The sequence below is a fragment of the Aythya ferina genome, assembly GCF_964211825.1.
Source record: "Aythya ferina genome assembly, chromosome: 10".
NCBI classification, from domain to species: Eukaryota; Metazoa; Chordata; class Aves; order Anseriformes; family Anatidae; genus Aythya; species Aythya ferina.
Window position 1 is genome coordinate 16,577,602 of NC_140306.1, and position 13,831 is coordinate 16,591,432.

Here is a 13,831-nt window from a genome sequence, read left to right on the forward strand (position 1 = left end):
CGTAAAGAGTAATAGCAAAGTAATTTTATTCTCAGTAGGAAAAAAGTGGAGGTTAGCTATTTCAAGTATGCCAGTTGTATTTAGTTTATTTACATATAAATAAAATGGTTTAAATTTTTAAGATTTTTATTTCAAATCTTCTCGTTGTTTAAACTGATGCAGCTCCACTGTCTCTGCTATGGAGCTGTTTCATTTAATTCAGGCAGAAAAATTGGACCATTTCATATCTAAAAATATTATAAAAAGAACACTTAAAAAAAAAAAGTATTTATTTCAGTTGAAGTAAAACTGTGTGCACGGTTGATTTATTGTTTTTCATTATTATTCCTGTCAGTTTTGCAACTGTATCCATACTTTAAGCAACTTGTCTCATTCTTTCCTCCATTGCAGATCGAAGTAGTCAATACTTTCAAGAGTGGCACTTCCTTTCAGGGGGCTCTAAGGAGACAGTCCTCCGTCACAAGCCAGACCCAGGATGTAACCAATATTTCTAGCCCTAGTCACGTATCGTTATCCAATGCTCTTTCCTCTCCTACCAGCACATCTGCTGCTGCGGCTGGGCGTGAGTGTGTATTCTTAATGCATCAGACCTACAGAGATGCCAACTTATGTAGCAGTCATTTGAGACTGAGCTACTTTGCCCTTTCCCACTTTGTCCTGTTATGTTTATTAGTTTATTACCCAGCTACACAAAACTGGATTACTTTGTGTACAGTAGATGCTCTCCATCATTTATTGCAGGTTATGTTAGGTATTGTTAGAGCAGGAATTTGTAGACATTTTTATCCAGTTATTGAGACTCTATTTGAGGTTTCTGTGTTATGTTTTCCTGATGTCATTGTGTATATTTTTCTTCTGCTTACAAAATATGTATTTTAAATAGTTTTGTGAAAATCTTGTAGTAAGAGAAAAAAAAGAAAAGAAAACAGCTTGAAAAAGATCATTCTTTCTGGAAGACTGTATAATACAGGTCACTCACAGCCAAGGAAAATGTACTCTAATTGGGACAGATGCAGTAATAAAGAAATAGAGAATCTAGTTTATGATGCAAGGCTATGTATTGTTTACATGAATGATGAACGAAAAGAACTGTTATCTCTAAATCTAGTTGGAGGTAAACATTAAGTAAGGAGGGAGCTAAACTGGTTAGTGGACAGTGTTGATGCAACAAAATAAATAAGGCAAAAAACTTATGTTTGAAAAAGTTTCTAAACACTGAAATCTTGAAAGAGCTTTATTATAGGTATAAGTGAAGCATCTAGTGAAGTTAATGAAGAGAATGAAATTTTTGAAAGGGCTGTTTTACTGACAATAAAATGTCTTCATTTGCCAAGTAAAACTCATATTTTAACTTTATAAAGTCACTTTTACAAGCCTGTCCCATACTTTACAGACTCATGCAGTAGTTACCTGATGCAAATTTTAGTGAAAAGCTGGTGAGACAAGCCAGCTAGAGAGGGAAAGCACACAAGGAAAAGGCAGACGAGAGAGGGAAATAACATTCCAGAACTGCTGGATGAAAAAAGGAAGCTTGACCTTTCCCTTTAGTTCAAGTGCAACCCGTTCAGTATTTGAAAATCAAGAATAAAGAAATTTCTGACATACATTAGAATTTTTGTTGGAATTAAATGTCAAAGGAGAAACTTTACTTTTGCTAAGAAGCCAAAGATCCATTAAGGTTTTGACTTTGTCTGTTTTCTCTCAGAGAAAATTTTTATCTTTGTCTCGTTGGAAATTTGGCTTGCTAACTTTTACTCCAACAACATCAACAATTCAAGGCAGCATCATGATCAAGAGAAGGAAAGGCACTGAGCTGCAGCCACTATGTTTTGGTTTATTAATATTATGACACAAACCCAATGAATGACAGCGGGGAAAAAAAAAATAAAAGTTGTTTATCTCCAAATTACTTCTCTTCTAGAACCTGGAAAACCTTTCCAAATCCAAATATCATAGAAATAGGGTGTGTTTTAATAATTGGCATTTTCTGAGAAAATTTCAGTTGCAAAATGAACACCTAGCTCTACTTTTTGGCTCCTTGCTTAAAATATATGTAGTGGGACAGGATTGACTGCTTTTCTCTTGGCTGCTCACAATGAATGAAACCCTAAATTATTACATTTTTCCGTGGGGTGGGAGAAATAATGGGATAACTGTATCTCTGGTTTTTAAGCCTTTCCCTCTCTTCAGGATTTTTTAAAATATTGCATATGTAGCTATCACGTCATTTTTTGGAAACAAAATCCTGTAGTTTTTCTATTATTTTGGAGCAGATTCATGTTTGATTCAGAGACATCAAAGTATTTTTAAATTTTATTAATTATTAACAGCCACACATAAGTTTAGTAACTACTTAATGGAAAAGCTGCCTGTAAAATGCTGTCTCATCTACAATGGTTGGTGAAACAGATTAGGAAAATGTTACCTGAATTTTTCAGGTATTCATAAGAATGGCACATTCAAATCATTAAGAGGGTTGCAAACCTTAATGAAAAGTAATTTATACAAGGAAATATTTACTGTAGTACTGAAGTTTCCCTAGTTATGCTGAAATTGTTTAGCTGTCATAGTGGTTTTGCCATCAACAAACTACATATTTCTAGAAGTCAGCATTAGTTGGTAATAATAGTTAGGTAGAGGATCTAACTGTACACAAAGTAAACAAGTTGTTCTTTATCCTAGTCTGTTTATATCTAGTTCTCAAATGTTGTTTATATTTTCAGTAGGTAGCCCCTTCAAGAAAATGCAGTTTAAAATTTTCCAAGAAAGATGCACGTTTAATATTCTTTGATGTTCCTCCTTCCCCCATTCTCACAGAGTATATAGTTAATAACGTTCTTAAGTGGAAGCAGTCAGAAAACATAGGTCTCTTAAAAACAAACAAAACCCCACAAAACAATTCTTTCTTTCATAAAAAGTTAAAAGTTAAAAAAAAAATATTGAAAAATAATTGGTGAGGCCCTTGCCCAGGCTGCCCAGGGGAGCTGTGGCTGCCCAAGGCCAGGCTGGATGGGGCTGGGGCAGCTGTCCCTGCCCTTGGCAGGGGGTTGGAACTGGGTGGGCTTTAGGGTCCCTTCCAACCCAAACTATTCTGTGATTTCTATGAAGCCCCACCAAAAAATAATCTTCCAGATCGTCAGTCTGCTGCAGTTTTTGAATTTGCAGGTTCCTTCTTCTTTATTCTGTTGAGGTCTGTCATTTTGGTCTGAGATTTTTGGAAGTGAATATTTTACTCAATCAAAATTTTTGTTTTATTAATGCTAGCAGCAGTGGCCTCAAACAAGCCACTTCTAAAGATGGCACAGGAAAAAATGCAGGGTGATGACTCTAGCGTTTCTAGCAGCAAATTAATGTCATACCAAATGATCACAAAATATTCTCAGTATATTTCCATCATACAGATCTCTGAAGTTTTTTTTTTTTTTTTTTTTTTTAAGTGTTTTTCAGCAAAAGAAGAACATAGCCTAATTAAGGCTGTATTTTTGTTCAGTTTCACTTTTTTGGGGTCTAACATTTTCTTCAAAAGTGGGGCTAACTCTCAGGTAAAAAGAAGTTTTTTCATTGCCACTTTAACTCATAAATAGCTGAAATTTATCAGACTCACCAAGAAGCCATCATTTTAGGTACAATACTTATATCTGTAACACTTGCCTCAGAGTGGCACAAGGGCATGAGCATCTGCAAATTATGTCGGAAACTGTAGCACAGAACTTGATTCTAGTAGCAATCTTGATTCTAGTGCATATTGTGATGCATTTACTGATGAACAATTTAAGAGAGTTTGGCTTAGCTTTTGTAATCTATCCTGCATGAAAATCAGATACTCTTGTATTGAGAAAAAATATTTACTGTTCAGCAGCTTTTGCTGAAAATAGGATTTTATTTTTTTATTTTTTTTAGAAAACAATCTGATTTATTAAATGTAAGGCAAAATTACTGTCTCATACTTATCTAAATTCAAAACACAGACGATCAAGTCAAGTGGGCAAACCAGCCTTACTGAAATTGCCACTTGCTTTCTGTAGCAACATAGTTTAACTGTCACATGCAGAAATGGAATAAGCAAAATGTGACTTGAAATGAAGTCTGCATCTAGAATGATGTTTATAAAAGTTGCATCATTTAGGGACATCAGCTGATAGAGACAGAGATATCATAGTAAAGCTTAGAAGTTCTCACTTGTTATTACAAAGATTTACCAAACTTACAGGGATATGCAAGATCAAAATTGACTTCTGCATATCTTTCCTTTAGGGAAATTAAATAGACTTAAAGTCTTAGTCATGTCCTCAACTGGAGATGTGTCGTGGCAAGATTTATTGTCCTTACATAGAAATAATTTCTTTAAAAGGGTGTTTAATATATTTAAGCTTTGTCAAATCTGATACAAAAATGTCAGGTTCTATAAATTTGCAGGAGTCCTATAATAAAGGAGAAATGCTATGGAAAGCAGAAGCCCTGCATATGGTTCTGATCTCATGCCCTGAAATTCAGTGGGATAATAGTCACGTGAAACTTTTGTGAAATGAGAATCAGGCCTGAGGATATCCCAGACTGCGTAGTTATTCTATTCTGCCCTTGCTACATGTGGTTTGAGTTTTTGGTAGCACTTCCTGGATTTATTGCATATTTATGTAGAAGGAGAGTATGCGTCTCTTTCACTCATTAATGCAGAAACGTAGAAATTATAATTTTTCTATTTTTTTAAATTTATTTTTGAATTTACTCACCTTCTTCATCATACAATCCAGAACATGGTAGTCATATTTACAGGTGACTCCTTTGCATATAATATCTCCTCCTGTGGATACTTAATCTGATTTTATTAACTGGGAGGATTCAAAAATAAAACCAAACACACTGAAGATATGCCTTCTATTTCAAAGCTTTTACGTATCCAATAGTATTTGACCAAACTTTTACATTTGTGCAGCTATAGTCTTGATACAGAATAGTGTCAGTTACACATAAGAGTTGGCATCTCTTTGCAAAATTGACCTCTTGTTTACAATTTTATACTAATCACCTTACTGATCTTTCAGTATTGAATTTATTTGCTTTTGCAGTGCCCTACTCTCTACTGTCTGAATATTAAATGTGTTTGTTTTCCCAGAGGGCTAGAGAACATTGGACAAAAGGGTTCAGCAGGAGAGAGTGAAATAAAAAGAGGTTGTGAGTCTTTAACCTTGAGCCTGAAATGAATGTGAACCAAACTCAAGATACTTGGCTTATATGAAGCCAGGTAAACATTCGAGTATAAGCCCACACACTACCAACCATATGACATCTGCTGATGATTAACAGGCCTTGTGTATTTGCCTAGATTGTTGTATTTAGGAGTGAGATTCTGAACTTCATTTTTTATTCTGAATGGACAAATTTGTAGTATCTAAAATTTTAATTCTTTTATTCTTCTTGCCTGATGCAGTATAATAAATCTAACTTTCAAGGTGGGATGAAACTCAAGAGTTTTTTCTATTACAGCTACAGAGAAGAAAGAAGTGGAAACTTATAGCCATGTCAAAAATGTCCTGAAGTGTTGTCCCCACAGTCTTTTGTTTAAAAGCAGTTCATTTTTTTCTGTTGTCTCCATTACTGTGAGAAAAGGGAGCTGTATCACACTGTTTGTCTTCCCTTGGCATTGTCAGTATCATAAAGAAATCTCATCAACATGAGCTCCACATAGTCCATAGAAACCAACACCTTTTAGGTTCTATCCATCATGGGTATGTCCCTGCTTTTACATGCTGTACATTCTGTGAAGTTTATTGGCTTTATCTTCAAAAAGTAATCACACTTTGTTTCAGCAGAGCCCCTAAAACTTTTACAGTAGATATACTTCATATAACCTTGAACTTACTTTAGCATGCATTAAAAAAAAATGTTGCTATTGGGCCATGTAACTCTCAGTAAATAATATATTTAATTTCTTTGATTAAATAGGGTAGTGTTATTATGTATAAATTAAAATACCACCTTTGTATTCAGCTACCTATGTTTCCATTAAAGTACTGAAAGAACCAAATTTTGTTCCTGTAAGCAATAATTTGATACATTAAGGGAAAGATTAACAAGATTTTGAATTACATTGTAATGAAGGAATTCTGTCACTGAATGAGGTGTGACAGTAAAAGTAAATGTTTTCTTCTACATACCAAGCAATACAATTTAAAATGGGGAGTTTCTCTTTAATTGAGATATTGATGGAAATCAATCTCTGAAACTTTAGGGAGATGTTAAAAAAAATAGTTTTCTACAGATACTTAGAGAAGGAAATTTACTAGAAAGCTATCTCTAAGTACTCTCAGATTTAGGGATTTGTCCAGATCTGGCCCTTATTTTACTGTTGTATTCAGCAGATGAGCTACTTTACATATCAGCAGGTCTAAACTACTTTTTAAGCTAGTATTTTATTTTTTATTTTTAGTAAAAGTCACTATGAAGAAACAGAATCTATGCCAGTAGCATCTAAATGCTCCTGCAAGACTTTAATGGTCCATGCCAGAACTTTTTAATAGATCTTTACATAAAGTGAAATGATTGCTGGCTGATTGTATGTTCTGCAATTAAAAACCTTCAGATTGCTCTGTAAACACATTTAGTCCAAGCAAAAGATGTTAGTGTAGTGTTTTCTTTCAGTGGGTCATCAGTTTGAGCAGTCCCAGCAGAGTATTGAATTCAGGTCATGGCAGGCAGGTTTTCGTAACTTGTTTTCAAATACAACCTAGTTCTATTGGTTTCCCCCAGCTGTGTAACATGCAAATCAGCTACCTCTATGGTTGACTAAAAGCTTGGCATTAAATGCAACTTTTACTCCAAATGTTGGTATTAAATGCAGTATCAACGCACAGTTTTTAAAACACTTTGAAGCAGTTCTTACGCTACAGTATCCTTTTCTGAGACTACTTCTGAAATCTTGCTTAAGCAGAATTTCAGTGACTTTAGTGGTGTTTTTTTCTACTACAGAACTTGGAGTCTCATAAAATGAAATTAAGTTCCTCCCTTGCTAGCCTGTAGAGGCTTAAATGCAGTTTGTGTGGCCTGAAGAAAAGCTTTACTTTCACTGGGTACTACAGAATCTATACAAGCATAATATGAAATTGCAAGTCTTTTCTATTTAAGCGAAAATCTAATTTACCTTTATTTAAAAAAAAAAAAAAAAAAAAAAAAATCTAGCTGGCAAACAGAACCTAAATCTATGCAACAAAAAGTAGCTGTATTCAAAATAAAGTATTTACTTGGTCGATAAGATATAGTGAACAGCTGCAATTGAGTAAAATGATTTATTTTTATTTAGATAGCAGAAATAATAGGGATCTTTGCAGAAAATACCACCGTATCAGCCCATATTATAAAGTAAGCATGTTACAGAGAAATTCCCTGATTTAACTTACCACAATGTGGTAGCATGTCTTAAAGATTGCTTTGGCTAACACGCTGTTTTTTTAATTATTTAGTCTAATTACTTTGCACTTTAAAATACAAGAGAGAAAGGCCTAGAAAATGAGGGAATTAGTATGTCAGCTCTACTCTATGAGTTCAAATCCTATTTTTAGTAATGCAAATGAATCTTTTATATGCCTGTTCACTACAGAACCATAACACAGCAAAACACAATTCAAAGCAATTCAGCCTGCATAAAGCCCTGCTTTATAATTCCAGGTGCTCTGTCAAATAGAGGTACTAGGTGCACCATCTGATTGTAGCACGTAATCTTTACTCTTCTTATCCTCCTCTTGCCTTGCATGCTTGCCAGCCTCCTGATATCTTCCAGTACCCCACATCTGGCCAAGACCATTCTGCACCACTCTGGTCCTCTTATTTGGAACATAAGCAGTACACGAACCTGCTTTTTGTACTGTGCCCTGGTGTTACCAAATGTATTTCTAAAGAGAAGGAAGGGTATTTGGCCTCTGACTGAGGGCCATGGATCTGAAGATGGCATGACTTCTGCTTTCAGGATTTTTGAAAGATTACAAATATTTAAATGTAGAGAACACAAACAAGGACAAAGGTCAGAGAGATCAAAATACAAGACAGCCTCTTTCTCAAATCTGCTGAAATTCTGTACAGCTTAGGCAGCCCCAGCCACAGGATCAGCTAGATCCCACAGCTGGAACACGGTGACCCCGTGCCATTAATAAAATACAGTCTGCTGATTCAAGGAGGAATTAAAGCTTTACAAATTAGTGCTGTATTAAACCAATCAGTAATGTGCAGCATATTCACATGTAAAAAGATACACATACCTACCGCCAACCATTTCAAATGCGTGTGGAAAAGCTTTCACAATGCCTGCTTGCACCTTTTTCTGCCTCTGCCTGTGTTTTGGTCTCCCCTTTAAGAAATGCTAAAAATTCACTCATGAACTACATGGAAGTAGAAGGATAGAACTCATATTTAGTCATAAAGCATTTGCCAACAGATCACATTTTTGCCATTCTGTTTTTTCCTCTTTGCCCCTCACTCCCTTCCAAAAAGTTATGTTTTTTCAGTAGTAACACATAGCACATTCCTTCACGTCTTTTCAGAACCAGCAGGTCACTGGGATACAGACAGCATCCCTACCTTTGCTCACCCACAGAGCACTAGCGTCCCCACTCTGCCATGCTCCTCTCTCTCTGCTCCTTTCATTTCCTACTGAGAAAGCAATTTGCACTGTGGCTGACAGTCTGATGGGCTGAGCCTTGTAGTTTTTCACCTGTGTTTTTATTGTCAGGTGGCTAACAACATTAAATTTATCCTGGCATAAGTCTGCTGACCTAGTTTAAAGACTGCATATATGGCATAAATTTTGTCGCTTTCAGCGTCTAACCTTACAAATAGTATTAAAACTGAGACACAGAAAATGAAAGAGCTTGCTGTTTAACAATGCAATTCAAGTCAAACCAACAATCAATACATTATTTTACTATGTTTTCTATATATTAAAAAGTTAAATGGCTAGAACAGTGGGTCTATACTCGAGTGTTTACCTCACATATGCATGAAGGAAAAATAAAAGTTGGTTCAACAATACGATGTTCACATTATCCAGGCTTCCAAGTGTAGTTGTTGTGTGCAAGTTATCTCTGTTCATGTGGTAACTGTGATTTATTTTTTTCTTTTTCTTTTCCCCCTGTGGTAGCATGATTATGCTTAGTATTTTGTCTGCTTGGCTTTTTGTGCTCTTGGCTGCATTCATTTAGATTTTGCTTTAAAACATTGATATTACTGATAGTTTTTACCCTTGGCTCCTGTGTGTCTCATATGTACCCATCAAACTGTGTCTGTGTTCTATGCTTTTCTGTTTGTGAAGTGTGATATGTTATGTGTAATGTTTTTTGTTTTTTTTTTATTTAACAATACAAAAGAGACTTTTTTAATTAAAAAAGCCTTCCTACTTACTCACTGCAAAACTATCAACATGCATGGTTTTACATTTGCATTACAATTAACATGGCTTGTCTTTTACTAGGGATGTACCACACGAGTGGATGTTCGCTTTCTTTAACCAGTACTTCCCATCAGTTCTTTGATGGCTTTAAACTTGATTTATTTTAATATTGCAGTTGATACAGATATTCAAAATGCACATAACTGAGCCACTCGTTTATGCATATAACATCCAGAGACTATGGACTTCAGCTGCCTGCACTGCCCTAACCATATGCTACATTCTTCACAAAGTATTCTCTAACACAGTGTTGCCCTTTAAAGGTGCGCCTCTGACATCTCTTTCCTTTTCTCCCCCCAGATCCGCGTCGTGAAGGCATTCCGTAGCTCTCTCTATGAAGGTTTAGAAAAACCAGAATCTAGAACCTCTATTCACAACTTTATGACTCATCCTGAATTTAGGATAGAAGATTCCCAGCCCCACATCCCACTCATTGATGACACAGACCTAGAAGAAGACTCTGCTCTCAAGAAAAACTCGAGTCCACCGTCTTCGCTGAACAAGAACAACAGTGCTATCGACAGTGGAATAAATCTTACAACTGACACAAGTAAATCAGCTACCTCTTCTAGTCCAGGAAGCCCAATACATAGCCTGGAGACATCACTTTAGCTGAAAAGGTCACTGCAAAAAAAATAAAAAAATAAAAAAATAGTAAAATAAAATAAAAACCACAGCAACCGAAATATATAAATATATATATTAAAAACATTGCTGGCTGAAAAGCTGTTTGAACTCTTATTCACTCTGAGACAAGTGAATGAATTGTTGATCACAATGGTTTTGGGGAAAGAATGAATGGCTGATTTACATACCCCCTCTTGTTCCCTTTCAGAAAAACAAAACAAACAAAAAAATACCCTCCTGCATGAATGTACTGTACACTTCTGGCCCTTCTTTCTCTCTTTTTGTTTCTCTTTATTTTTATTTCATTTTGTTTTATTTTTCCTCCTTAAGCAGGAACTGCAGAGGACTTCTTTCTGAGGCTATTTATCCAATTCACTGGTCTGTGAGTTTTTTGAAATGCTTGTGTGGCATGGACTCAATTGTATAGATTAATTTAAATAACTTTTTTGAAGTTGCAAAGCTTAACTTGCACAGTAGATTTGCACCAGTTGGACAGAGGAACTTAAACATTTATGAGACTATATATAGAGATATATACATATAAGTATATACATAATTAATTATATATATGTATATATCTATCTATATATATATAGTTATATATATATAAAGTTTCTTTGTTGGCATGTTGCCTTGTTTCTGCTCAAATTGCTCTGACTATTTTAACTTATTTATGTCCTAAAAAAAGAATGTAATTTGTTTACAAGCCTGTAGATAATATCCTTAACTATTTGTAGGGTTAAGAAAGCACTTCCTGCCGAAGTAGTATAAAAATGGCTCAGCTCAGCTCATTGAAAACGTCTGTAATATTGCACCCTGGATATTTTATTACAACTGTGTTTTGATTTCTGCCTGAATTTTTTTTTTCTTTTTTTTTTTTTGTTAAGTAATGTAGATATCGCTAGTAAATAACAAAAGAAGCCAAAATATAACACATTGGATGTAGCATTGTGATCCTATTTACAGGGAGGTAAACCAGGCTTCCTTTGTTTCAAATAAAAATAGGAATGATCAGGTTCTCTCTTTTTTTTTTTTTTTTAAATTATTTTTTTTTCCCTCTGATAAACTGCTTGAATTTGTTTTGGTGCAACAGATGATAATGGAGGCTATTTCATTCTTTAAACACATGGCAATGGCTTCCAAAAATAATTTTGGAAAGAAAGAATGTGAAACTGAGTTGAGTTTATAAATAACAGATTAAAAATACATTATATTTGGTTTGTCTATATGGAGATCAAACTAATGTTAAAATATTGTGATATATTGTGTTAATCCTTTTCATTTAGTAATTTAGGCATTTATTTCCTTACTACTTACAAAGTATGGGCTGTTGGCATTTTGGATGAAAATTACTGTAGGTTGTTGCTTTGATTTTTTTTTTTTTTTAAAGAAAACTATCATTTCTGCACTACTAGGTCTGACTGAAGCTATATTAATTGTGTATTGAGATATGCTTTGTGTGATTTTGTTTTTAACCAAGCTTGTCTTCCTGTAGTCACAAGGTATACTGTAACAATTGTTTAACTTAGAGCTTTCTACAAAGAAAGCTATTTGGAAAACCTGCAGTAAGAGGGTGAAAAATATTTTTCAAGATGGTAACAGCCCTGGTAACTTAAAATTTATGAGCTTATATAATTGCTATGTCAACCACTTGAATGCTAAGCACTTTGTGGATCACAGATTTTTCATAAATAATTTTTGTATTTAATATAAAGTTTGCTTGAAGACTTTTCAGCATATGATCTTTTCCATAATTGTACAGTGCAAAAGATATTTTGAATTACACCATTGATTAAGCCAGATGTGTTGAAAAACACTCTCAAACTAGCTTGATAAATTGATCTGTTAAGGTATTACTGGTTGTCTTAAAGTTGGCTAATACCATGGTGCATCTCTGCAGTCACAAGAACTAATCCAAGCCAGAACTCTCCAAAACAAGATTAGACTCATGGCCAAACTGCAGACTGAACTGACTAAAGTGTTTTCAGGGTGCATCAAGACTATTCAGCCAGGTAAAGCTCAAATCAGCTTGAATTGCCAGCTTCCGGACTTTTGTGTAGAAGCTTGAATGTTTTTGGCTCAAACTCATAGTTCGCTGATCCAAACTTTTCACTGACCAACAGAACAGGTCTTGGGAGGCGTATACAACTCTGTTTTCAACAGATAGTGGTACCCGTTTCTTAACAGTAAAAAGCTAGCATGAAAGCATTATTATTTTAGCTAATTCTTAGCAACAAAGTGATTGAAACTCAGTCAGGATTGTTCTTCGCTTTGTAAATATGGTGATTAACCTTTGTATAACATGTATTGGGTTTCTATGGCCTATTTGGGATATCATATTCAGAAGAAAAAAAGTGTTATCTATTTACAGGGAAGCCTCTAGCTTTGGACTTGAACATCTTCAAAAGCTATTAATACTGGAACAATTTATTTTCAGCATCTTAACACTGACTGTTTGCCTTTTTATTTTCAAACACTTCATATTTTTTCTTGGTTTCTTTTTTTTTTTTTTTTTTTTTTTTTAATTTTCCTGTAGGAGTACCCCTCTTTAAGGTACCATTTGCAGACTTGAAAACTGTTAAGAAAATGAACACTGCATTCTGTGTATATATAGTAAAACATATATAAACTGAGATGCATAGAAAACTTGGGCTTTTGTGAGCAGAGACTGTGCTTTATGTATATGATAAATGATAGATTTTTTTTTTTTTTTTTTTAAAGCAGAATAGCTATGACCTTTCAACTACAAGTCGTGCATCACAATTCCTTTCTTTTATTGCTTGACCTCTCTGTGATGGGAACAATGGATCAAAAACCAAAATGATCAGTTTGTTAAAATTCCCTGCAATATATAAATGCTCGCTCTCGACGTACTGTACTTAGCAGCATGAGATTTGTGGACAACAATACAGTGGTACATTGGCAATCCATCCCACTAGGGGTTATTAATATATGTTCATTCATCTGTTTTTATGAATTTTTTTATCTAGACAATAATTGTAAATAAAGAACTTACTCTGTCTGTTCATTTAATACTATGCAAAAGGTTATGCTTTCTATTGTTATTCTTATTCCTACAGTGTGATGCTGGAATGTTTGTGGTTTCAAAAAAAAAAAAAAAAAAAAAAAAAAGACAAAAGTAAGTAAAATATGTGATGTAAATTATTTTATAGTTTGAAACAAAATGATAAAGTTTTACTCTTGCTGCTTACTGTCTAATAGATCTCTCTTGGCAGGAGCACAAGTGGAAAATTTAAAGAAATAAATTCACAAAGCAGCATGAACAATAACAGTCTGAACGTAACAGCTTTCTTTATTTTCACTTGAAGTCATTAAATCTAGCGTTAGGTTCCCACTGGCATGTTTTAATGTAATCGTGTATGCCAATGCTCTGGATTGGCAGCAGGAAGCCTGCTGACCAGCCAGTGGTAGCACTGGCTACCTCAGGCTTTCCTTACGCCCAGGTGCTGAGTCAGCCCCGAGTGCTTTCTATTCCTGTCTGCTGCGCGACAACGGAACCCCTAGAAAGAAAGCTTGGTCCATGCTGTGGTGGTGCACGGTGGTGGGAATGGCTGAGCTGAATGCTGCAGAGAACTTGGCTGAAATTAGTAAGTAAAGAACAAGGAAGATGCATGAAGGCCCTGTCAATTTGAGTATGACAAAAAATAGTTTAATGTTGGTCCTAAGCTGAGCATCAAAGTCTGTTTCCCTATCACTTGGGCCCATATTACATACCCCTCCATTAAGATTACTTTTTGCATCTCTTTC

General features: G+C 34.8%; 1 protein-coding gene across 14 annotated transcripts in view; it reads left to right on the forward strand.

Annotated features, from left to right (window-relative positions):
* Positions 1 to 13,353, forward strand: part of ATP2B2 (ATPase plasma membrane Ca2+ transporting 2) — a 419,442-nt gene extending 406,089 nt beyond the window's left edge. For 6 of the 14 annotated variants that reach the window (XM_084531467.1, XM_084531468.1, XM_084531469.1 and 3 more), the window contains one exon: positions 9,737 to 13,353. In XM_084531467.1, coding sequence (XP_084387593.1) covers positions 9,737 to 10,048 — 312 coding nt within the window. In that variant the 3' untranslated portion in view covers positions 10,049 to 13,353. Of the gene's footprint in view, positions 1 to 390; positions 563 to 5,066; positions 5,167 to 9,736 lie in introns of those variants that run through there. The other 8 variants (XM_084531458.1, XM_084531464.1, XM_084531465.1 and 5 more) reach the window with 3 other exon arrangements.
* Positions 13,354 to 13,831: the final 478 nt, after the last annotated feature.